This window comes from Desmodus rotundus, chromosome 8, assembly GCF_022682495.2.
Source record: "Desmodus rotundus isolate HL8 chromosome 8, HLdesRot8A.1, whole genome shotgun sequence".
In the NCBI taxonomy this organism is placed as follows: Eukaryota; Metazoa; Chordata; class Mammalia; order Chiroptera; family Phyllostomidae; genus Desmodus; species Desmodus rotundus.
The window spans coordinates 93,813,750-93,837,095 of record NC_071394.1 but is presented as its reverse complement, the minus strand read 5'-3'; the positions used below and the strand labels follow the sequence as shown (position 1 = coordinate 93,837,095).

The 23,346-nt window shown below is 43.5% G+C and overlaps 1 protein-coding gene across 4 annotated transcripts in view; it reads left to right on the top strand.

Moving 5' to 3' along the window:
- Window positions 1-19,610, top strand: part of RAD18 (RAD18 E3 ubiquitin protein ligase) — a 111,765-nt gene extending 92,155 nt beyond the window's left edge. For 3 of the 4 annotated variants that reach the window (XR_011651539.1, XR_011651538.1, XR_011651540.1), the window contains 2 exons: window positions 9,505-13,382; window positions 16,503-19,610. Coding sequence is in view for 1 of the 4 variants with exons in the window: in XM_024556482.4 (XP_024412250.1) it covers window positions 9,505-9,607 (103 nt within the window). In the remaining 3 variants the exon portion in view is untranslated. Of the gene's footprint in view, window positions 1-9,504; window positions 14,501-16,502 lie in introns of those variants that run through there. The other variant, XM_024556482.4, reaches the window with a different exon arrangement.
- Window positions 19,611-23,346: the final 3,736 nt, after the last annotated feature.

The window sequence follows — 23,346 nt, the reverse complement described above, 5'->3', positions numbered from 1 at the left end:
CTCTCCATGTTCTCTCCATATGGTATTTCCAGCAGGGTAACTGGATTTCCCGTGTGAAGTTTCAGCGCTCCAGTACCAGTTATTGGTTTATTACCTCACATCCCCAAATTCGTCTTTTTTGCCTGCTCTGTGAAAATTGAACTGGGCCCTTTAAATATCTTTTTTTTTTGCCAGCTCTTTTGATATTAAGCTTTATCAGTAGAGAGCTCTGGGGAAACATTGTGAAAGGAAGGGGTTTTGCCTCTTGGTTGCAGTGAGCTCACTGGCCAGGCTCCTGTAGAGGTGTGGCTTCCTCAGTGTCCAGTCCCATAGTGCACACTGTCCACCAGCTCATTGCTCTACCTTTAACACCAGTTCTCAGTTAGCTACATCTGCGGTGTCTTCAGTCAGGTGTGTAGATCTTTCTGGGCCAGAATGTCAGCTGAGTGTTGAATACATGCCCTAAAACACACACAGAGCCCTTTGGTGAAGACTGGTTTAGCAAGGGGTCTTGTGTTACATCCGTGCCAGGTGACTAAGGAAACATACCCAGTCAGTACGCTAACCGAGCAGACACTTCATTGTCAACACACAACAACAACAACAACAACAACAACAAAAATGCATGTTTACAGGATTGGGTGAGAAAGTCAATAAACTATGGCAGCAAATACCAACATCAACAAACCCTAGGGAAATAGAATCTGATTTCCAGATTGTTACAAATGTCTGGTTTTCACCCCCCAAATTATGAGACTTAAAAAGAAACAAGATTCTACATACACACTGTGGGTGGGGGTTGGGGCAACCAATAAAAATGTCCCAGAGGAAGCTCAGACATTGGACTGCTAGACCTTTCAATCAGCTGTTTTAAGTATGTTCAAAGAACTAAAGGAAACGGTATCTAAAGGGAAGTATGAGAACAGTGTCTCCCAAAGAGAGAATTACAATATAAAATACAAATATTTGAAAAAAACAAATTCCAGAGTTGAAAAGTATAATAGCTGAAATGAAAAATTAACTAAGAGGCTCGATAGCAGATGTGAGCAGGTGGGAGAAAGAATCAGCAGATTTGAAGATAGATCGATCAATTGAAATTATTTAGTCTGAAGAAGAGTAAGATAAAAGGATGCAGAATAATGAACAGCCTCAGGGCTGTGGGACACCAGCAAGCATGCCATCATTTGTGAAATGGAAGTCCCATGAAGAGAGGAGAAAGAGGAAGGAGCAGAAAGAATATGTAAAGAAATAATGCCTAAAAACTTCCTAATTTTGATGAAAAACAATCTATACATGTGAGATGCTCAGTGGACTCAGTCAAAGTCAGTAATATTTGAAAGGAGCACCAGACAAGCAACTCATTACTTATAAGGAATCTGGTGATTTCTGATCAGAAACTATAGGGGCCAGCCAGAGGCAGCGGGATGACATTTTAAAATACTAAAAGAAAAAATGCTGTCAACCAAAAATTCTATGTTTAGCAAACTATTCAAAAGTGAAGGAGAAGTCCTGGCTGGTGTGGCTCAGTGGATTGAGTGCTGGCCTGTGAACCAAAGTGTCGCTGGTTCAATTCCCAGTCAGGGCACATGCCTGTGGGCCAGGTCCCCACTAGGGAGCTTGTGAGAAGCCACCACATGTTGATGTTTCTCTCCTGCTCTTTTTCCTTCCCTTCCCTTCCCCTCTGTCTAAAGATAAATAAATAAAATTTTTATAAAAAATGAAGGAGAAATTAAGACCTTTCCAGGGGAAGAAAAATGGAGAATTGGTCACTAGGAAATCTGTCCTATAAAAAATACTAAAGGGGGTCTTTGAGCTGAAGTGAAGGGACAGTGGATGCTTGGATCCTCACGAGGACACAAAGAGCACCAGTAACGACAGACATGAAAGTGCAGGGAGATACAAAAGACAGTACAGGTGTATTTATCTTGTAACCCTCCTGCCTGACTTCAAAGACAACTACAAAAAGCAATGATTACATATGTGTTGATGGTCATACAATGTAAAAAGATATAACTCGTATGACAATAATAGCAAAACAAAAAAAAAGGAGAAAGGAAGAAGCTATTTAGGAACAATATTTTTATATACTATTGAAATTAGGTTGGTGTTAATCTGAACTAGACTTTTAAATTAATTCTTTATATTCCCCTGGGCAGCCATTAAGGAAATAAAAATTTAAATATAGTAAAAGAAATGACAGTGGGAGCACAGCGATGCACTAGAAAATGTTTAGCACCAAAGAAGGCAGCGAACAGAGGAACCAAAAAATGACATGACCGCTGTAGAAAACAAATCACAAATGAAGCTTATAAATCCTGCCTTATCGGTAAATACTGATAAGCATAAATGGAGTGAGTACTCCATTAAAAGGCGGAGATTAGCAGAGTGGATTTTTCTTATTAAAAAAAAACAAAATGAAAAGTGTAACTAAAGACAAAGGTAATTTTATAGTGTTAAAATGATCAATCCATCAAGATGATATAGTAACTGTAAGCACATACACACCTCACAACAGAGCCCTAAAATACTCAAAGCAAAAAAGATAAAGGAAAACAAACCCCAAGAAACCTTTACAAATTAGGTAAAAATAAAATGATGGGAAGGGAAATGACCTAGGAGCAACAAGGAGCTAAAGTCCATCAAAAAATTACTGCTGATGGGCCTGGCTTCTCCCTGTTTGTGGGTAGAGAGCCAACCAGGCTAAACAGAGTGGGCCATGGACTTGCCCCAGACAATGGACGTATTCATCGATGGCCTGCCTATAATGAATGGAAAGGATGATTCCTTGAGACAAAAGGACCCGGGAAGCTCCCTGGCTCTGCAAGTCTCAGGCTTGCTATACAAGCTCTGGTCTTCCTGTTCATGTTCCTTTTAAAGTGGTGCGCCGAGTGCTATATGCGGTAAGTGACGCAATGCAGAATCCGTCCACAGTTCTCTCTCTGATTTTGTCTTGCTTATTTGACTTAACAAAACCTTAAGTTCAGTCTCTTTGCTTATCGACCGTCTCCTTGTCCCTTCCTTTCGAACCTAGTATCCTCTGCTGCCATTAAACTATGGCTTCCCATCCTGAATCTACGCAGTCATTTCTGGAAACATTTATTATCCTTTCTGCTTTCCTCTTCTCAGATTTAGCTTGTGCCTCTTGTCTGTGATACCGGTACTTTCTGGATACCAGTTCTCTCATAACGCATGTAGATTCTCCCTTGTGTTTATCTAGAAAGGAACTAAAGAGTTTTCTAATATCTGATGGTAAAACCAAAGAGACCTATCCTTCTTCATAGACCTTTATCTAGACAGAGAAATGGGTTTATCACAAGGGAGGCTGCGTGCTGGCTGATGCATTTTTCTTTCCTTTGTGCCATTTTCTAGAAAGTAAATACTATTAAAATCCACAAAAATTGCTTCTTAGTATTAGAGAAGACAGATGTCATTTAACTAACATCTATCAAATTCCTAATATGTGCTAGTCCCCTGAGTAGGTGCTTTGATGTTCATTTTACTATTTAGTCCCTGTGATTGCAGGGTAGAGAAGAACTTTATTCATTCTGTTTTATGAGAAATCTGAGCCCAGAGGAATGGTGAATGGTCTTGAATCACCTAGACCCAAGTCGAGTGCTTTTCCCGCTCGGCCACAGCTGTGGACGGCACTGCACAGTGAGTGCCGGGACTGAGTTTTCCGCCAGTTTGCACCCTGTAATAAGGAGTCTGATTCCATTATTTTGTTGTTTGCTGACAGCTTTTGGGTATTAACCCATTCTCTTCCTCTTCTGTTTCACATCTGGGAAAGCTGATAGGAAATCCTGGGTGCTCCCTCCTTTGGTCCTGGCAAACTGCGTGCCCCTCTCTGTGCATGGGACCCTCCCTCTGACCCCACCCACCAACCACCATAAAGAACCCAGGCTAGTTTCCGTTATCGGACTGACCTGGGAAGTCTGCCCTGCTCTCCCCAGAAAAGCCTTTTTATGTGAGTAGTAAGTCTTTTCATACTGTGATTTGGGTACTGTGACTGAATGCAGGGTCGGCTGCCTGCTACCCCGAAAGCCAAGCTCATACACAGGTGCTGGTGAAAAGGGAAGTGGTTTATTCAGATGCCAGCAATCTGAAAAGATGGGGACTCTTGTCTCAAAGCCCATCTTCACATCTCCGTGCAGGCAGAGGTTTTTATAAGGAGAGAGGGGGACAGAACGAGGAGATCAAGGGGAGGGGGTTGAGATGTTCTCTGGGTGCAGCCCAGCCCAGTCCATTCCGATAAGGACCTTGAAACTGGTCAAGCAGTGGTCTGGTGTGTGGCATCCTGGTTTTTGTCATCCTGGTTTTATGGTTGAAAGTCATCAAATCTCCCAGAGCTGGGATGACTGAAGGTCAGAGTCTGTATCTTTTGAAGTTAGTTCCTAGGATTCTTAGATAAACATGCTCTTTATTTACAAGCTACATATTAGAGTCAGCACTTACAGAAACAATGTCAAAAGAATTGTGGGGTGAGTTATGATTCTTCACTATTACAGTACCAGTTCTGATTGGGGGCGGGGGTGTTTTTCCACACCAACAAACAATTCTAGGATTCCAGCTGGGCGTCCTGTAATTCAACTCAATTTTGACACTATCAGTGGGAGATAGCATCAAGTCTCACAGTTTCAGGGCTCAGCCCTACAAAACTAGCTCCACCCTCTCCTACGCCAGTCATATGTCTAGATTGTCACCTGGGTTTCTGACCTACCAGGCATGTGTTGGAGTTTCCTACTACCCCCTTCTTGGGTTCAGTTAATTTGCTACAATTGCGCATAGAACTAAGGGAAGCAGTTTACTCATTAGATCACTGGTTTATTATAAAAGGATACAACTCAGGAACAGCCAGATAAAAGAGATGCATGAGGCAAGGTCTGGGGAAAGGGCTGTTTTCATGCCCGCTCCAGGTGTGCTGCTCCCCTCAAATCTCCATGTATCACCCACGCTGAAGCTCTCTAAATTGTCCTCTCGGGTTTTTATGGAGGCTTCGTTACATAGGCACGGTTGATTCGGTCATTGGCCATTGATGATTGGACTCCATATCTGGCCCCTTTCTTCCTTGAGGTAGGGCTGAGTCACAAGGTTGGTTTCCCCGCACGCAGCCTCCGTCCTTACCTGCTTTTCCAAAACCACCTGGTAAATGTAACAAAAGACACTTTTAATCCCTCTCATCACAGGGGATTCCAAGGGCTTTAAGAGCTCTGTCGGGAGGGAGACCAAATATATGTATTTCTTATTATAAATCACACTGACACATACCCTCGGGGTGTGTGCATCCTGTCGTCCGTCTCAACAAGGAAACCAAATTTCGGGTGGGGGTCCACCCTAGCTCAGTGGGGTGGCCTAAACCAGATGTGTTTTATTGCTGTGTTTGTGCATTTGCAGTGAAGCATCCTTCAAACTTACTTTATGTGTAATTTAACTTGTGCTGCAGTCTGATTTTAAGAGAAAAATCAACTTCCTTTGCAAACTTTGGTAGAGCAACAACAAAGCATCCGCTGATACCTGTATGTCTGTCTTTTCATTAATAACGCATTGTCTTGAGGACTACAGGTGTATAGCGTGTACTCAGATCAGCTACACAGTATGTAGTCTTTTCAGATTGGCTTCTTTCGCTCAGTGTTCATGTAAGGTTCCGCCATGTTCTTTTGTGGCTTGAGAGCTCACTTTTCTAGTGCTGTGTGTAGTATTTCATTGTATGGATTACTGCTGTTCACTTCCCATTCACCTATTTGAAGGATATGTTGGTTGCTTCCAAGTTGTGGCAGTTATAAATAAAGTGCTATATGTAATTATATTATAATTATGAACAAAGTGCAAGGTGTTGTGTAAACACCGAGTGCAATTGCTGGATTGTATGCTAAGTGTATGTGTAGTTTGTAAGAAACTGTCAAACTTGCTTCCAAAGTGGCTGAACCATTTTGCATTCCCGCCAGCAGTGGATGAGTCCCCACCTCACCAGCACTGGGTGGTATCCGTGTAAATTTTTCTTTTTCAGAATTCTTTTGGGTGTTCTAGCTGTGTTGCTTAGGTGTGTAGCCAAGTATCCTCGTCCCTAAGGGCAATGAAAGGCTGCACCAGTCCGGGTGTGCGGTTGAACTTTGGGAAGGGAAGGGACTCGGACTTTTATGGCTCATTGGATGTAGTTGCTACATTCATCCCCCCACCCTGTCCTATGGGGAATGGAAGCACCTGAATCAATTGTGTGGGGTTTGGGCAGGGTTCACTGTGGGAAAGGGAAGATTGTAGGTGGGGACCTTCGGGCTGATTTAGTGCACTGTTTTTGCTTCTACGTCTGAATATATGTAGAAATTGGTGTGTTGTATACTTGTAATTCTCCATCCCGTAGGTACCAGAGCAAGTTTCTGATAGGGAAGTGCCACTTGTAAAAAAGTGCTAATGCCGTTGAGTTCCCAAACCCTAATGGACCACTTTGAGCTACAAGTATTTATGACTAATGATTTGCCTGATTGGAGCCTCTGAAAGAGTTTTAGACGTGTCTCCAACCTAGCATACCTACCAGGTGTACCACTTTTGAAAAGCAACTAGGCTCTTGTCAAAACTGAATGTCTGCATCATGGAGGCTATTAGGGACTGAATCGTGTTACCCTAAAATTATATGTTGAAGCCCTAACCCCGAATATTTCTTTGGAGACAGGGTCTTTAAGGAGGTGACTATGGTTAAATCAGTTCCTCAGGGTGGTCAGAAGGATCACAGATTGGCAGGTTAAAGACACCCCCTGTCCACTGTGGGTCTGCAAACCTAGAGGATGCTGATCAAACCATTCGGGTCACTCCTGTAGATACCAGTAGTAAGGCCCATTGTCCAGAGAAATTGACTGGAATCAGCAGTGGGCTGATGGTCAAGGGGTTTGATGGACGTTTTACCCTCCCTACAGTCCGTAGGCATCTAATATTGGGTGTAGGGATGGCCTCTTCTAAAAAATAAATAAACTCCCTCACCTCCTCCTGGGGCACACCCCTTAGTAAGGCAGTTTGGTTACTGCGTGCTGCTGTCCCCAGAAAGGAATCGTCTCCTTTGGTCACTTTCTGGGTAGTGGTCAGGACACAAACGGTGTTGCAGTTGCAGTGACCTTTCTAAGAACTCAGGATTTCTGTGACCGTTGCTGAGCATTATCCTCCTTTATTTCCACACAGCAACGCACTCTGTGCTGCCCAGATCGGCACACCTCCAGCTGGCAGCTTGGCTAAGTGGGGTTCTAGAAGAATCAAATTTAATTCTGGTTCTGCCACCTGGACCCTCTAGTTGGATATGTGGTTCTAGGTCAGGGATTGGCCAACTGTGGCCCGTGGGCCAAATCTGGTCTTCTGTTTTTGGTAATAAAATGTTACCCACGATCTGGGGCTCCTTTAATGTTATAGCAGCAGAATTGAGTAGTTGGAACAGGGACAGTATGGACCTCAAAGCCCCAAATATCTGGCCCTTGAAAAAAGGTGCTAACCCCTGTCCTAGATCAAAGGGCTAATGACCGCATGGCAGAGGACACTGCTCACCGACCCAGCATGGGTCAAAGTGTGGGAGATGAGGAGTCTCTGTACGTTTTATAAAAATGCCCTTATTCTTCTCCCACCTGACCCTTCTGGGTCAAAGGACTGGACATGAGTAGGGGAAGATTGGAAAAAGGTGAGAGTGCTAGCTAATGGAGGGGAACACACTGCTTTTGTGGAGGTGGAGAAGGCTCAGTGCTGACACCTGGGGAGGGAACCTCTGGACTCTGGGAAGTGTGGAAAGAGGAGGCCAGGAATGACCTTTGTCTCTCAGAGCCACCCTGGCAGTATGTATTCACGCGCGTGGTCCAGCTTTCCCCCAGAGACTTTAACGTAACAATCACAGGCATCCAAGGTCCTGGTCTTATGGATCTAACATGTAGATCACTCTCTCTGTCTCTTCACAATGGATTTGTATCGTACATTTTGCTTAAATACTAGACATACTGTGAAGGGCCATAGAGACCGAGGTCAACAGTGTTTATGCCCGGGAACAGACATGCTTCTTCTGTCAGGCCATTAGTGTGGGGAGTTGACCTAGGTCAGTTTCCTTGTTACCGACGTGGCCTTCACGTGTCAAGTTCCTCTAGTTGGGCTGCTTTTTTACCTTGTGCTTAGTGGGGGCTGGATTGTTGGAGGGTTTTGCTGACTGATTTTGCTCCCATTTACTTTGCCGTCCCTGCATGTCGACAGCCCGGGGCAGGTATCTCTTCTCCACATCCGTACCTCTCCCTCGATCCTTCACTGCTTCTGCTCGTTCCTTGGTGCTGGGTGCCTCCTTGGGGTGGGCTGGGGGTTTTCTGTGGTCTTGGCCTAGCCTCAGTCTTGGGCAGGCCCTGTGCACCTGGTCTCAGGGATGGGCTTTTGCAGCACCCGCCCCCCGCCCCCGGCCCCCGCGGTGGTCAGGCTGTCGCATAGGACCTCTCTGGGTAGTGTGAGGATCAGTAGCCCAAGATGGTGTTCTGTTCCTCCTCCAGAGGTAGAGGTTTTTGTCTCTTCCTTTGTCCAGCAATAATGAATTTTGTGTTCTTACAAATGATTTCCTATCCTTCCCTCACAGGCAGGCAGATTATTCCTCTGCTCCTTCCCCAGAGGCATGGATCTTGGCCTGAGTCCCATGGGCCAGTGAGTTTTCTGCTCTTCCCTCAGCAACTTAAAGCTTTTGCTTCATAGGAGAGAAGAGTCCAAGGAACAGGCAGGACTTCCTACCTGACCCCTATCACTCCCAGGCACCTACCTTATACCCGTGCCACCAAAGTTGGCACTCCTCAGTCTTCTTGTCCTGCTCCTCGTTTTTCTCCTGAGCACCTGACAGAAGCACCTGAAAAGAGCTTTCAGGTGCTATGGACTCTCCTGTGGCAGGACCTTCAGTACTAGCCCACATTTCAGAATGCGTTAGCATGTTACCCGAGAGCCACCTCTTTCTCCATTTCTCTGCCAACAGTAAGCAAATTCATGTGGCCCATCTCTCTTTGGAGGGACTCATCTTTCTTTGGAACTTGGTTTTCATGGTTGCCCTTACCGCCTCAGCTCTGACAGGATCAAGAAGTTACGATTGTTTTCCCTGACCAGTGTGGTCAGTTGGTTGGGTGTCGTCCCAATGTGCCAAGTTTGTAGGTTCAGTTCCCGGCCAGGGAACATATAAGAAGCAACCACTGAGTGAATAAATAAGTGGAACAATGAATCAATGTTTCTCTCTCTCTCTCTCCTTCTTCCTCTCTCTCTAAAATCAATCAATAAATAAAATGTTTTAAAGAAAGACAAGGGTTCAGTTTCTGGCTCTATCAGTTACATCTGTAATCTCTGCTAATCACTGTTTTCTCAATTGTAAAGTGGGAATAATAATAGTAATAATAATAATAATAATAATAATATTTTAACAGATTTGTCAGTGGAGTAGAAAGGTTTAAATGAAATAATGCCTGTGAAAGCACTTGTAAACTAGAAACTGCTGTATAATAATAATGATCATTATTTTCTAAGATGCCAATTCCTTTTTCCTGTTTTCAGAGACGATCTTCAACAAGACGCAGAAATAAGTCCCAGGCAGAATCGTCGCACGCGGTCAGAAAGTGCCGAGCTGGAGCCGAGCAATAAGCGGAATAGGAATTAGCGTGGGCTCTGGCTGGCTTTTCCAGTGCAGTGATCAGAACACGGCACTTGTTGCCGTATAGGGTTCATACTCATAAGTGCCCGAGTAAAGGTGTTAAATTCTAAATACTATTTTTAACTTGCTTTTCATTCTTTTCTGCCTTTCTGGGGAAAAAGTAGTTCTAAAACATCCTCACTTGGTTAGTTACCTTCTGCCCCTAGAACATCACTCTCTAAAAATACTAACCTCACATGTTCACCAGCTTTGCAGAATTTGGCAAAGGTGTTTTGTTTGGCTTTGGTTATAAATTTCAGAATGTCCTTAAGCCATTCTCCTTCTCTTCCATGGAGAAACCAGCCTCAGAAAAGGATTCTCTAACCTTTCTACCACATGGAGCAGTTGAGTTAAGGCTTCTATTTTTAGAAGGCATGATGTCATAACTCATCCTTAGTGTGTAAGCTCCCAGCGCCTGGATGCCAGTGTGCCCCTTCCAGCAGCTCATATGGTTGTTGCCCGAGTTTAAGGCAGTTATTTGTCAGATCCGTGTCCAGCATGTTACTTGGATGTTGGTATTATAACGTGAGGTCACAAACAATAAATTTAAAACATACGGGTTTAGTCTTCAGAAATGGCACTGAAAAATGATTATTGTTAGTCTTTGTTTTCACTTGGATGAATTGAATTTTTAATACTTTGAATCCCAGCTATTAAAAAGAATGTGCAATAAATGGGTTTTGTAAATGAATAAACTCTGTATCAATTTAAAACCATGTGCTTGAAAGAGAATCTTGTGAATAGCTGAGTATAAGCTACAAATTACTGGAAGGTGTGGTCAGAAATGACCGCTGTGCCGAGTGCCCACCCACTCCCAGTGCCTTCCAGAGCTCCTGATGCCTCTCTCCAGCGCTGGAGTCGGGCGTCACCACCCCCCCATCGCCCAACGCAAACACTTCAGCTTTCCAATAATCCGATAGCGAATGCGGCGACGTTGGGACACCGGATCATGAATGTTGCACGATGTTTATGACTTCTGCTTCCAGAGGATGTCTCCATTGACTGGCATTTCGATATGCTCTGGGGTTTCCGGGTAATGTATGGAGTCTCATTATGACTTAGAGTGAAGACACGTAAGTGGCCATTTGTTTTCTTTATGAATTCCCTGAGCTTCAAGTGGTTATGTAAGTATTTGCCGTAGTCATTTTATCTAAATCACGAGTGGTTCATTAGGGAAACTGAAGGCGGCAGCACTCACCGAATGTGTCACAGGACCTGATGTGCTGTGAGTGAGCTGCGTCAGACAACACGGGGTCTCCCATTGATGTGGTATTCACATCTGGGCTGCCAGAAATTATGCTCAAATGAAAACTGCTTGTTTCTGACAAGTACACAGTCTGTTGTGAATTAAACTGGAAGTAAGTACTACTTTAATTTGGGAGCCAGGCAAGTGAATTCATTCAGGTAATACTTGGTTGTGTGCTTGGTTAGGGAGCAGTCACCACGGTGAGCGCCGGCAGTGCCAGGGGGACCAGAGGCCATCTGAAAGCGTGGTTCTCAGTGGGGAGGGGAGGAAGATTTTGCTCCTCAGGGGACATGTGGCAGTGTGTGGAGGCATTTTGGCTATCACAACTGTGGGGTTAGGGGGTTGCCACTGATATATCAATGGGTAGGGGGCCAGGGACGCTGCTAAACATCCTATAACACACAGGTCAACCCCTACGGAATGTTTGCTGGGCTGCTGTGACAAAGTGCCCCCGAGTGGGTGGCTTAAACAAGTTTTTTTCCCTCACAGTCCTGGAGAATAGCAGCCCAAGATCAAAGTGTCAGTAGGGTTGGTTTCTTCTGAGAGCTCTCCCCCGGGCTTACAGGTGGCTGCCCTCTCACGTGGTCGTCTTCGTTCTCACATCAGTGTCCTAATCCCCTCTTACAAGGAAACCAGTCACACTGGATCAGGGCCCAACCACTTGTCCTCACCTCCACTTTAAAAACCTCACCCCCAAATACATTCTATCTGAGGCACTGGGGGTTAGGACTTCAATATATGAGTGGCATTCTGGGACCCATAACACCCCACAATAAAGAATTATTCAGTTCATGAAAAGGTGGTGCCTGTATACAATGGAATGTTACTTGGCCATTAAGAAGAATAAAATCTTACCATTTGCGACAACATGGATGGACCTAAAAGGTATTGTGCTAAATGAAGTAAGTCAAACAGAGAAAGACAAATGATTTCATGTGTATGTAGAATCTAAAGAACCAAATAAACGAACAAACAGACTTATGGATGCAGAGGACAAACAGGGTTGCTAGAGAGGATGGGGGAGAGGGAGCTAGGTGGAAAGGTGAGGGGATTAAGTACAAGTTGGCAGAGTTGTGAGGATGTAAAGCACAGCGTAAAGAATGTAGTCGATCATAAAACAACTACGTATGGTGCCGGGTGCAACTTGAATTATCAGGGCACCGCCTTGTGAGTTACATAATTGTCTAGCCAGCGTGCTGTATGTCTGAAACTTACAGGAAGTAATACCGAGTATCAACTGTAACAAAGATTTTTTTAAAAAGTTTTCTGGTTCAAAATATCATTGGTGCCACGATTGAAAAACACCCAATGTAAAGGATCTCCCAAGTGTACTTGGGAAATAAGGCCTAAAGGGCATTCACTGAGCTCTGGTTGTTAACACTTAGCATACCTGTAATATTTGTACATTGAAAGAAAGGTATTTTTATATTTATTTGAGAGTAAGGTAAGTGTTAGATCCTGGATTGAAACCAATATGCTTCTGATCCCAAGCTTCACCTTTTAGGAAAATAGGATTCCCGTCACTAGTTACTAATTCTTTTAACTTCCTAACTCCCCTCCAGGGTGTAACAGCCACCATGGGTCTGTCACCTCACGGTGACAGTGATGCTTACGGTTTGAGAGGGCGCAGGTGAGCGGCTGCGTGTGATTTAGAAAGGAGGTGCCTAGGCTGTTCGGATGTGGCAGCCCATCCATTCATCCTCTGATCCCTTCTCTCCTTTATACCCCTCACTGGGAATCACTGTTCCAGCTGAGGAAGTAATTTGCACACATAAGACAATGTGAGTGGTATAGGGAGGATGGTATGTGTCTAAAAACTAATGCATATGGGAAAGATTCACGCCAACGGGTGGACAAAATAGTGAGTAGGGACTTTTTTCCTTGTGGCCCCTGACCCTGTGGAATGAGAAGGAAGCGACCATCCAGACCACCTGCCAGTTACATTCATGGTGGGTGAGCACGATATTTCACTCCGCATTTTCTCAGCACTGGGGAGAAGGCAGAAACGGTAATACCCTCAGCTTCTGATCAAAGAAAATAATTCTTTTAATGAAACACATTTCTCCTACTATGTATTTTTATTATAAAAGTAATACGAACATTATAGGGGGAAATATCACAGCCATTCAGTTCACTGCCGTTTTGATAACCTTTCTGTGGTGTTAGTCGTAGGATGTTTCGATGTCTTCAGTGATCACCATGTGAGGCTGCAAACAGGTCACACTAGGTGGACACCCCCATGTCGTTGGCTTCACACCCCCATCTATGCTCGAGCTTTATGGGGGCATTTCCACATCCCCTTCCTGATGGCCGGTGTCCCTGACCTCAGACTACTGAGAACACAGGAACAAGTCCGTGCTTGAATCACATTGCAGTTGTCCTCACAGGCTCTGCTGGGCTTCTGCCACCCTGGCCGGTGCTCTGTCACGCACACCGCTGCCGGTCCTGCCGGAGTTCTGCCTCGCCCGGGGCGCCGTCTCCTGGTGCATCCCCAAGGTACGAACCTGCCAGGTGCTGAGGAATCCCCTCCTTTGGTTGATTTCTTTGATTCTTGGCCTTTCGGTGTTCCAAGTGGAAACAATGAGCGCTTTCCCACACTATTGTGGGCTGTCACCTGGACCCACCATGTCCCTCATAAGGATTTACATTTCTCTTTGTCCTTTCCCCCTTTTGTACCCCTTCTCCCTCTTTTTATCCCTTCCCCCCTGTTCACCCTTTACCCCTCCACTCCTTTCCCTGCCTTCTCTCAACTATCATGACTTCATGTCAAGTAGTGTGCAAAACAAAATAAACCTTGCCTTAGTGGAACTTATATACCAGAAAGGGAGACAAACATTGATCAAATAATTACACAAATTGCAGTTGTGATAAGTGCAACAAAGCAGAGGCGCATGGCCATATGAAAGCATGCAGTAAAGGGATTTCATTTTTGCCTGTACTCTGTAGGGAGCTTGCAAATCAGTCCAAGGTTATGTTAATTACCACATTCCCTCCTTACCCTCTGTGTCCCCCATTCCCAGGAACCTGTGCGCCTATCTTCTAACTCCTTTGGCGCAAACTACAAAACATTAAAATGCTCATGAAAGTCACCTCATGCAAACAGGTGCCTGTGTGTCCACTGACTACAACCATGTCAGACGTCCTGGACAAGTCAGAATTTCATATGACAGCCAGGACCAACTCCTCCACACTAAACACACACAGACACTGTGCTTTCATCAATTCTTTTTTTAAAAGATTTTATTTCTTTTCAGAAAGGGGGGAAGAGAAGGAAACACTGATGCTTAAGAGAAACATTGATCAATTGCCTCTCACATGCTCCCAACCGGGGACTCGGCCCGGGGACTCAACCCAGGCACGTGCCCTGACTGGGAATCAAACCCATGACCCTTCACTTCACAAGCCAGCTCTCAATTCACTGAGCCACACCAGGCTGGGCTATTGTTTTTATCACAAAAACACTTTCACAGTATATTATCAATACTCTCTAATGATTGCAGCATGGGTCCATCTGGGTCTTATACCTACCACATTTGCACAAAGTCTCCTGTTCTTGGACATTTAGGTTACTTCCAGTTATTTTCAAGTTTTTAATAATAGAATTACTTTCTTAGATTCTGGGGGGGGGGGGGGGTTCCGCCCGCAGGGCTCCCCTGGCCGCCTCGGATGAGAATAAGTCTACCAAGACATGATCTGCTTGGGGAGGAAAGGCTGACCTGTGAGAGGAGAAAGTTCAGGTCTGTCTCTCAATGGGCTTTTATTGAGTTTAGGGATGTACATCAAAGAAAGGAGGTATGGTTTACAGATAATATTTCTGGGATCATGGTGGTCCTTTTGAGTCAGGGTCTGGTAGGGTGACTTTGGCTGGGAAACTTTGGGAAACAAACTTATTTTGTGCTTGGACCCTTAACATTTAAATTGAGGACATTCTTAGCAAAGCAGATTTCATAAGACTTTATGCATTCTTTCTCAGGCCTGATCACATGCTCCCCGCCCCCACCCCCCCACGCTGGGAACCACCTGTTCCAGCATAGGGCTGCACCTCTCTTCGGCATTGTTTCAGGCTTGAATCAGGTGGGGGAAGCAAGGCAGCCAAGAGATTAGGAGACTTTTTATAGATAGAATGAGGATTTCAGGCTATGATAAAGCCGAGGGGTGAGGGTCTTTTGTCCCTCCTCCACAATCCCCTAAGTCCTTCCCTGATGGCCCCTTCTCGACTGTTCCTGTCTTAGGTTGTTCCTCCCTTGAGGAATCTGACCCATCATTGACTATCCAGCCATCTTCCAGGGGCCACGCAGGGTGAAGTAAGGGCACAGAGGCTGTGCCCCTGCCGGGAGCATAAGTTTTGTTTCCTTAGTGGAAAAGGTCCCAAGGTCCCTTAGTCAATGGGCCTCTTCGCCTGTCAGCAAGGTTACAGCTCCTGAAGCCAGGCAGGACGGTTCCCAACATTAGATCAGATTCACAGAAATGGAATTGTTGGAGTGTTTCTCAATCAAATATATGGGCAGGTTTTCAAAATAGCAAACACCAGAATATTAAACTCTAAAGGGAAGTTGTTGCTTGGATTTTTAAATAAAGGTCATTAAGCAATTTGTTGCAGCTCTTTAGTGGGAACTTCACAGCAAGTGCAAAAGCATTCATGTGGCTGTTATTTCTGTTAACTATCAAAGCTGAAAGTCCAAAATTGAAGGGGACTGAGAAAAGACAATTCTAAGTACTAGAAGTACTTTGAGTTCTAATTTGATTGCACTTAGGATCTCTGAGGGGAATGGCTAGAGACTCTTTAAAGTAGTTCTCTCCCAGAAAAGGAAACAGGCAAAAATTAAGACACATTCCAAGAATACACAGTACCTGTGAGTGTCTCAGGTTGGATTTTTAGAAAATGAACAATCTAGCTTTATGCAGTTTACAAGAAACATCAATCACACAGAAAGTGAAAAGATAGAAATTCCAGGCAAAGCTAATTAAATGTAGCAATAATTATAACAAATTAGCTATATGCATTTTTCACATTTCACATGAGCTAGTGAGATGTTATGAGGAATGGGGTGGGTTTGCACTAGCTTTTAAGAAGGAGTACAATTTGTGTTAGCAGAAAGGAGCAGGGAGAACACCCTGGTCAGAAACTCATGGCTTACTCCCGTTTCCGGTCGGGGGAGGGGAGATGGGTGCCCTTGGAGAGAGCTGAGGGCCAGCTGTGCAGAAGTTGGCTTTCCACGTACTGTTACTTCTTCCTACTATTGCCTCTCCTGCTGCTTGGTGTGGCCTTTCCCTTCAGGACCACGACGTCAAATGCTGCCCTTCATTTGCCAAAGCCCTTCCTCACCAGGGCTTGTTTGCATCAATATCCCCATTTGGTAAAGAAAAATTAATGTCACTGAGATTATTATTCCCTAACACTGTGCTAGGACATGAAGATAAAGGATGAGGTACAAGCAAGAAGACTTCCTTGCCCAGATGGAGCTTCTATCTGATCAGTGCAGCTCTTATGGGAGTGGATCCCTCCTGAGGCCTCCGCTTTCTCATTGATAAAATAGGGCCTTTTAGCCAGAATCTAGAATATCTGAGCTGCAGGGGACCATAGCTATCACCTAGTTCACTCCTGTTGTTTTACAGGTTGGAAACCATTCAGTGGGGGCAGAAGACTTAGGATGACTTCTGGCTGTGGCATTCCAAGCATCTTGAGTTTCTGATGGAACTTCTGGCTGAGACAGTTCTAGTGAGCAATGGAAGTGAGTAGCAGTCCCCTTGGTGTGCTGAGTGTGAGTGCACCTGCATTTGGAGGGTGGCACGGAACACAAATTTGAAAGCCAGTTCTCCAGCGGAGGGCACAGGAAGGATGTCCTTGGGTGTTTTTTGAGGCTACTTTAAATACTGATGAGGCTATAAATTCAGGCAAATCAAGGCCCCTGGTGAACTGGTAGCTCCTGGCTGGTGGCTCTGCTGACTCCTGGGGTTGCAGCCCAGGACCTAACAGCCGCTTCTTAAGATCTTCCTGTCAAGATCATTTTGCCTCACTAGCTGGCCTTGCTCAGTCTCCTTTGCTGGTGCCTCTTCTCTGTCTGGCTTCTTACCTCTTATGTAGAAAGTGCCCGGAACCTAGTCTTTGGTCATCATTCCTTCTCTATATTTTCTCCCTAGTTGTTTTAATCCAATCATTTGGCTTTAAATTCTATCTCTATGCTCCTGATTCTCAAAATTATTCCTCTTCCCTGAGTTTCAAATGGGCTTGCTTGACATTTCCATTGGCTAAGAGGTATCCCAGACTTAACATGTCCAAAACAGAACTCTTGATTTCCATTTCTTCCCCCAAACCCGCTTCTTCCCCACTCTCCCCCAGTTTGCTCCATTCCACCCCCACCATGCACACAGTTGCTCAGGCCAAAACCTAAGTAATGGGTTGGTGAACAAACCCCTTCAAAATGTATTTACTGGGTCTTCTGCCCCTAGATGAAGATCCCTACGGTCTATGACTTTTCTGACCACTCTTAAGTAATACAAAAAAATTCTGTAGTCCAAAGTTAAAATGTCTAGTCTCATGTAAAAATAAAAATTCTGACCCTGAACTTGAATTAAATAGTTAAATATTCTCCCAGCTGGAGACTGGCTCCTTGCAGTGGGGCCGGGGGTGCAGAGTGTTGGGAGAGGGGTGTTCCTTGTGGCCCAGCCTCTCTCCCCGCCCTGTGCTATACTGTCACTCACCCTCCACCACTGACAGCTAGTGCAGGGAGCGGAGAGGGAGGGGGAGATGGGGAGCAGGGAAGCCCCTTCCTGACTGGCACTGTCATCAGACGGCCCAGCTGCTGGTGAACCTGGCAGGTAGTTAGAGGTGGCTCTCATGGGTTCTACAGAGGTCCCACTGGGCAAGTGCAGGTGTTTTCCCTCGGGTGGCAGTTCTCCCCTCAATCTTTGGTTTCCCCTGGTCTTTGGGGGATGCCTTTGCCTTTCTGGACCATCCTCTTAAGCCTTTAGAATGGCTCCAGGACAGCTTTCCTGCATGGCCTGCCCGTATCCGGCATACATGAAAACCTCATTCACCCTGTCCTCTAAGAAACTGAAATGCAAACAAGCACCAATACAGCAACCCTCCTGTTCTAGCACCAACACACCCAGCCAGCTTGTCTGTGACCGTCTGTGTCGCTGTTGTCCAGGGGAATTTACCGCAAAGGCAGAAATGTTCTGTCTGTGCCGTACAGGATGGCAGCCACTCACCACCTGGGGCTGCTGAGCACTTGAAATGCTGGTGCAACTGATGAACAGAAATCTTTAGTTTCATGTAATTTTAATTAATTTAAATTAATTAAATAGACACATGAGACTGGTGTTTACTATACCGGAAAGAGCAGTTCTACATTTCCAGGCTGGTGAGTTGGGCGTTGGGCCTCCCTGCCCCTCCCAACTTCAGGGCCCACATATACTTCTTGCTCTCTGAGTGCACCAGAGGCCCTCTCACTTTATTGGAAATGAAGGGGCAAGCGTGCCACACCCTTCTCTCAGGGAAGAGGGATAGATGGGACCCCCGGTAAAGTTTATCCCTCAAAATCACAAACATTCCGTCTAGACCCTTTTTTTACATGTTCCTAGGGGTTGCAGTGGTTTTATGCAGCCAGTTTTTAGCTGAGTCATTGTCGTGAGTTCTGATGGGTGATTTGTCTCACAATTCCCTTTGGCTCAACCAAAACATTTTAGTATCCAGCCCTAGGAAACAACTAATATGCTTTCTGTTTCTACATTTCCTTCTCGGTGCATTTCATGTCATTAGCATCACAAACATGTGGTCCTTTGTGACACGCTGCCTTCGGTCAGCTTGTTTTCAGGGCTCATCATGTTATAGCATGCAACAGTGCTCCATTTACTTTTACTGTTGCATAATAATTCCGTTTATGGGATGGGCCACATTTTGTTTATCCATTCGTCAGCCGATGGATATTCGGGTTATTTCTACTCATTATGACTACGTTGAATAATGCTCCTAAGCATTTGTGTTTAAGTTTTTGTGTGAATATATGTTTTTATTCCTCCTGGGTATATACATTGGAATGGGATTTGGGGATCATGTGGTAACTGTGTTTAATATTTTGAGGAACTGCCAAAGTTTTTCAAAGCAGCTATACAATTTTAATTTCCCATTAGCACTGTATTAGGGTTCTAGTTTTTCTGCATCCTTTTCAATACTAGTGATTATCTGACTTGTTTTATTATATCAATGCTAGTGGGTGTGAAGTGGTAGCTTGTTGTGGTTTTGATATGCACTTTCCTGATAGCTAATGATATCGAACATCTTTTCATGTGCTTATCTGCCATTTCTATGTCTTCTTTGAAAAAATGTTTGTTCAGATTCTTTGCCCATTTTAAATTGGGTTATGTTTTTAGTATTGAGTTATGAGTTAATTGTATAGTTTAAAAATTTCATTTTCAGGTTGTGCAGATTCTTGCATATTAATCTGTATCATGCAGTCTTTTTAATTTTTAATTATATTTTATTGATTATGCTACTATGGTTGTCCCAGTTTTCCCCCCTTTGCCCCACTCCACCTCGCCCCCTCACAGTGTCTTGTCATGTCCATGAGTCATGTGTGTAAGTTCTTTGGCTACTCCATTTCCTACACTGTTCTTGGCTTAACATCTCCCTGTCTATTCCATACCTACCAATTTGTACTCCTGAATCCCTGCACCTCTTCACCCATTCCCCCACATACCCCTCCCATCTGGCACCCATCAAAATGCTCTCCATATCCATAATTCTGTCTCTGTTCTTCTTGTTTGTTTTTTAGATTCAATTGTTGATAGATAGGTATTTATTGCCATTTAATTGTTCGTAGTTTTGATCTTTTTCTTAAATAAATCCCTTTAACATTTCATATAATAATGGTTTGATGATGACTAACTCCTTTAGTTTTCCCTTGTCTGGGAAGCTCTTTGTCTGCCCTTCAATTCTAAATGATCGCTTTGCTGGGTTGAACAATCTTGGCTGTAGGTCCCTGCTTTTCATGATTTTGAATATGTCTTGCCAATCTCTTCTAGCCTGCAAAGTTTCTTTTGAGAAATCAGCTGACAGTCTTATGGGAACTCCCCTCTATGTAACTAACTTCTTTTCTCTTGCTGCTTTTAAGATTCTCTTTTTGTCTTTAACATTTAGCATTTTAATTATGATGTGTCTTGGAGTGGGCCTCTTTGCATCCATCTTGTTTGGGACTCGCTGTGCTTCATGGACTTGCATGTCTATTTCCTTCACCAATTTAGGGAAATTTTCTTTTGTCATTGTTTCAAATAGATTTCCAATTTCTTGCTCTTTCTCTTCTCCTTCTGGCACTCCTATGAGTCAAATGTTGGACTTTTAAAAATTGTCCCAGAGCTGCTTACACTATCCTCATTTTTTTGGATTCTTTTTTATTCAAAATTGTCCCAGAGCTGCTTGTGTGTGGGTTCATTAAGGGGAACTGCATGGGTTCCACAGTTTTCTTCCATTGATTCAATCCCCACTGGTTTCTGCAGCCAGAAGTTGGGGGGATTTATCTTCCTGGCACTAGAACCCTGAGCTGTGGTGCCTGGTGTGGGGCTGGGACTCCTCACTCCCGAGATATCCCTGAATTTTTTTCCACCACACATGGGTGTGGGACACACGTCTCTGTCCCTGCTACCAGTCTGGATGGATGTGGTTTCTTTAATTGTATAGTTGTTGGACTTCCATTCAACTTGACTTCTGATGGTTCTATATTTTAGCTGTAATTTTGATGTGGTTGTGCAAGGAGGAAACCATGTTTATCTATGCTGCCATCTTGATCAGAAGTCTATCCCACAGTCTTTTTAAACTTACTTTTTAATTTGGTAGATCTTTGTAGATTCCATTAGATTTTCTGTATGAAGAATCATGTAATCTGCTAATAAAGACAGTTTTATTTCTTTCCAATCTGGATGCTCTGCATGTGGTTGGGGAAATCTGCTTATATTCCTAGTTTGCCGAGTTTTTTTGAATCAGTGATGGATATTGAATTTTGTCAAATACTTTATATGTATCTATTGAGATGATCATATGGCTTTTATTTTGTAGTTTATTGATATTGGGAATTGCATAGATTTATTTTTGTACATTAAAATACATGTGGGAGAAGTCACACTTAGTTTGACGTGTTATCTTTTTATATACTGTTTTAATTTACTAAAATTTTGTTTAGAATTTTTTGCATCTATATTCAGGAGGGGTTTGGTCCATAGTTTTCATTCCTTGTAATGTCTATCTTTTGGTATTAGGGTAATGCTAGCCTCATAGCACTAGTTGGGAATTATTTTCTCCTCTTCAGTTTTCTGGAAAAATTAGTGTAGAGTTGACACTATTTATTCCTTAAGTGTTTAGTAGAATTTACCAGTGAAGTCATACAAGCCTGGAATTTTCTTTATGGGTAGGTTTAACCACATATTCCACTTCAGGTTATCTATTTCTTCTTGAGTGAACTTTAGTATCTTTCAAGGGGTCTATCCATTTCATCTGACATCAAATTGTCAGATTTATAAATAATAAATTGCTCATAATTTTACCTTTTTTAATTATCAGTTGTATTTGTAGTGATGGAATCTCTTTTATTTCTGTTAATGGTAATCTGTGTTTTCTCTATTTTTTCATCTGTTTAGAAGTTTATTAATTTTATTGTTCTTAGAAAGCCAGCTCTTGGTTTCACTGAACTTTAATGTTTTGCTATTTTCTGTCTGATTGATTCCCACTCTGATCTTTATTACTTCCTTTCTCGTGCTTACTTTGTGTTTAATTTCTCTTCTTTTTGTTGTCTCTTAAGGTAGAGGCATAAGTTATTGATTTGAATCCTTTATTCTTTTCTAATATAGGCATTTAATGCTAAAAGTTTCTTCCTGAGTATTGCTTAACAGCATTTCACAAATTCTTATATGATGTGTTTTCATTTTCATTCAGTTCAAGATATTTTATGTTTCCTTTTGATTTCTCATTTGAAACATGAGTTACATATACATGTGTTATTTAATTTCAAATAGTTGTTTCCCAGGCCTCTAGTAGTTTTCTCACATGTGCTAATCAGTATTTTGCTGAAGACTCAAGACAGACCTTCTGTTCTCTGGGGTTTGCTCTCTGTGCAGAAATCTCTCCGTGTCTCTAACTGGTCTCTCTGGACTTCCAGCTCCTTCTGCTCAATTCAGGAAGTTCATCAAGCTCCACCTGGGGTTCCCATCCTGGTACTGTGACCTGGAAACTCAATGCAGGAAGCTGGAGCAATTCACAGGCTTGCTCACCGTGGTTTCCCATCTCTCAGGGATCACTGTCCTTTATTGCCTAATGACCAGCTTCTTAAAATCGCTGGTTTTAAACCTTTTTTTTTTTCAAGCAGGGGAGTAAATCTGATCCCCGTTTTGGCTGGAAGTGAAAGTTTCCCATTGTCTTGTTATTTAAATTGCAAAATAATAAAAAGAACCTTAAGGTCATCCATAAGGGAATAGTTAAATAAGTAATGGTACATGCAAAGTGATACTGTACTTTAAAGCTATTAAATGTTTTTGGAAGAATATTTGTAGACATAACTCAATAATACAATAAAGAGATTGCTAATATATATCTAGTATTCCAGTGTTTAAAATGTATTATTAATAAAGAGATTGCAAATATATATCTAGTATTCCAGTGTTTAAAATGTATTATTAATTATTCATGTATTATGTGTATGCATAAAGAAATAAAATAAAATGCCCTAAAATATTAAGTAATTTGTGAATTTTGGTATTTTGGATTTTTAAAATTTTCTTCTTTGTTTTCTACACTTTCTAAATTGTCTCTAATGCATTCATTGAGAATCTTACACATGTGCGTATGTGTCTATGTCCACATGTGTGTGTATACACACACACAGGTTGTGGGTGCGGTAAAGAAGAAATATGGAAGGCTTGATTTTAGGAGGCCGAGGAGAGTTGGGCTCTAAGCCAGGCTCTGCTGCATCTGCCGGTGCGATTCAGGGCAGATCTTTTCTTTCTCTTGGCCTCAGGCCTCTCAGCAAAGGCAAAATGACTTTCAGAGGCCTCCTCCTCCCAGGGCAGTCTAGGAGCCCACGCCTGCTTTCAGGTGAACATTGCCTTGCTCATTCTGCTCTTTTCTTTCTTCTCCACATGATTCCTTAGAGCTAAGTAAGGTGAGATCTTTCCCAGTGTTCTCTGTAACCCCAGATGGGATGACAGTTTTTTGCTGGTTTGTTTTTCTAGGTCAGGGAGGTCTGGAGTAAGGAATTGTAGGGAATTTATAATTTTGAAGGAGCATTTCTCTCAGCTGATTACTGCCCATCTGAAGTGAGCAGTAAGCACTGGATTGGGGAAGGGCCAAGGCATCATCCAAGTACTGTGGGTGGGGATCCCTGCCCCCTTCACTGCTCCTTGCCTGCTGGTGCTATTTCCCTGCTCAGTTCAGACAGCTGTTCTCAGCTTCCATGGGCACCTCCCTTTTCCTGCC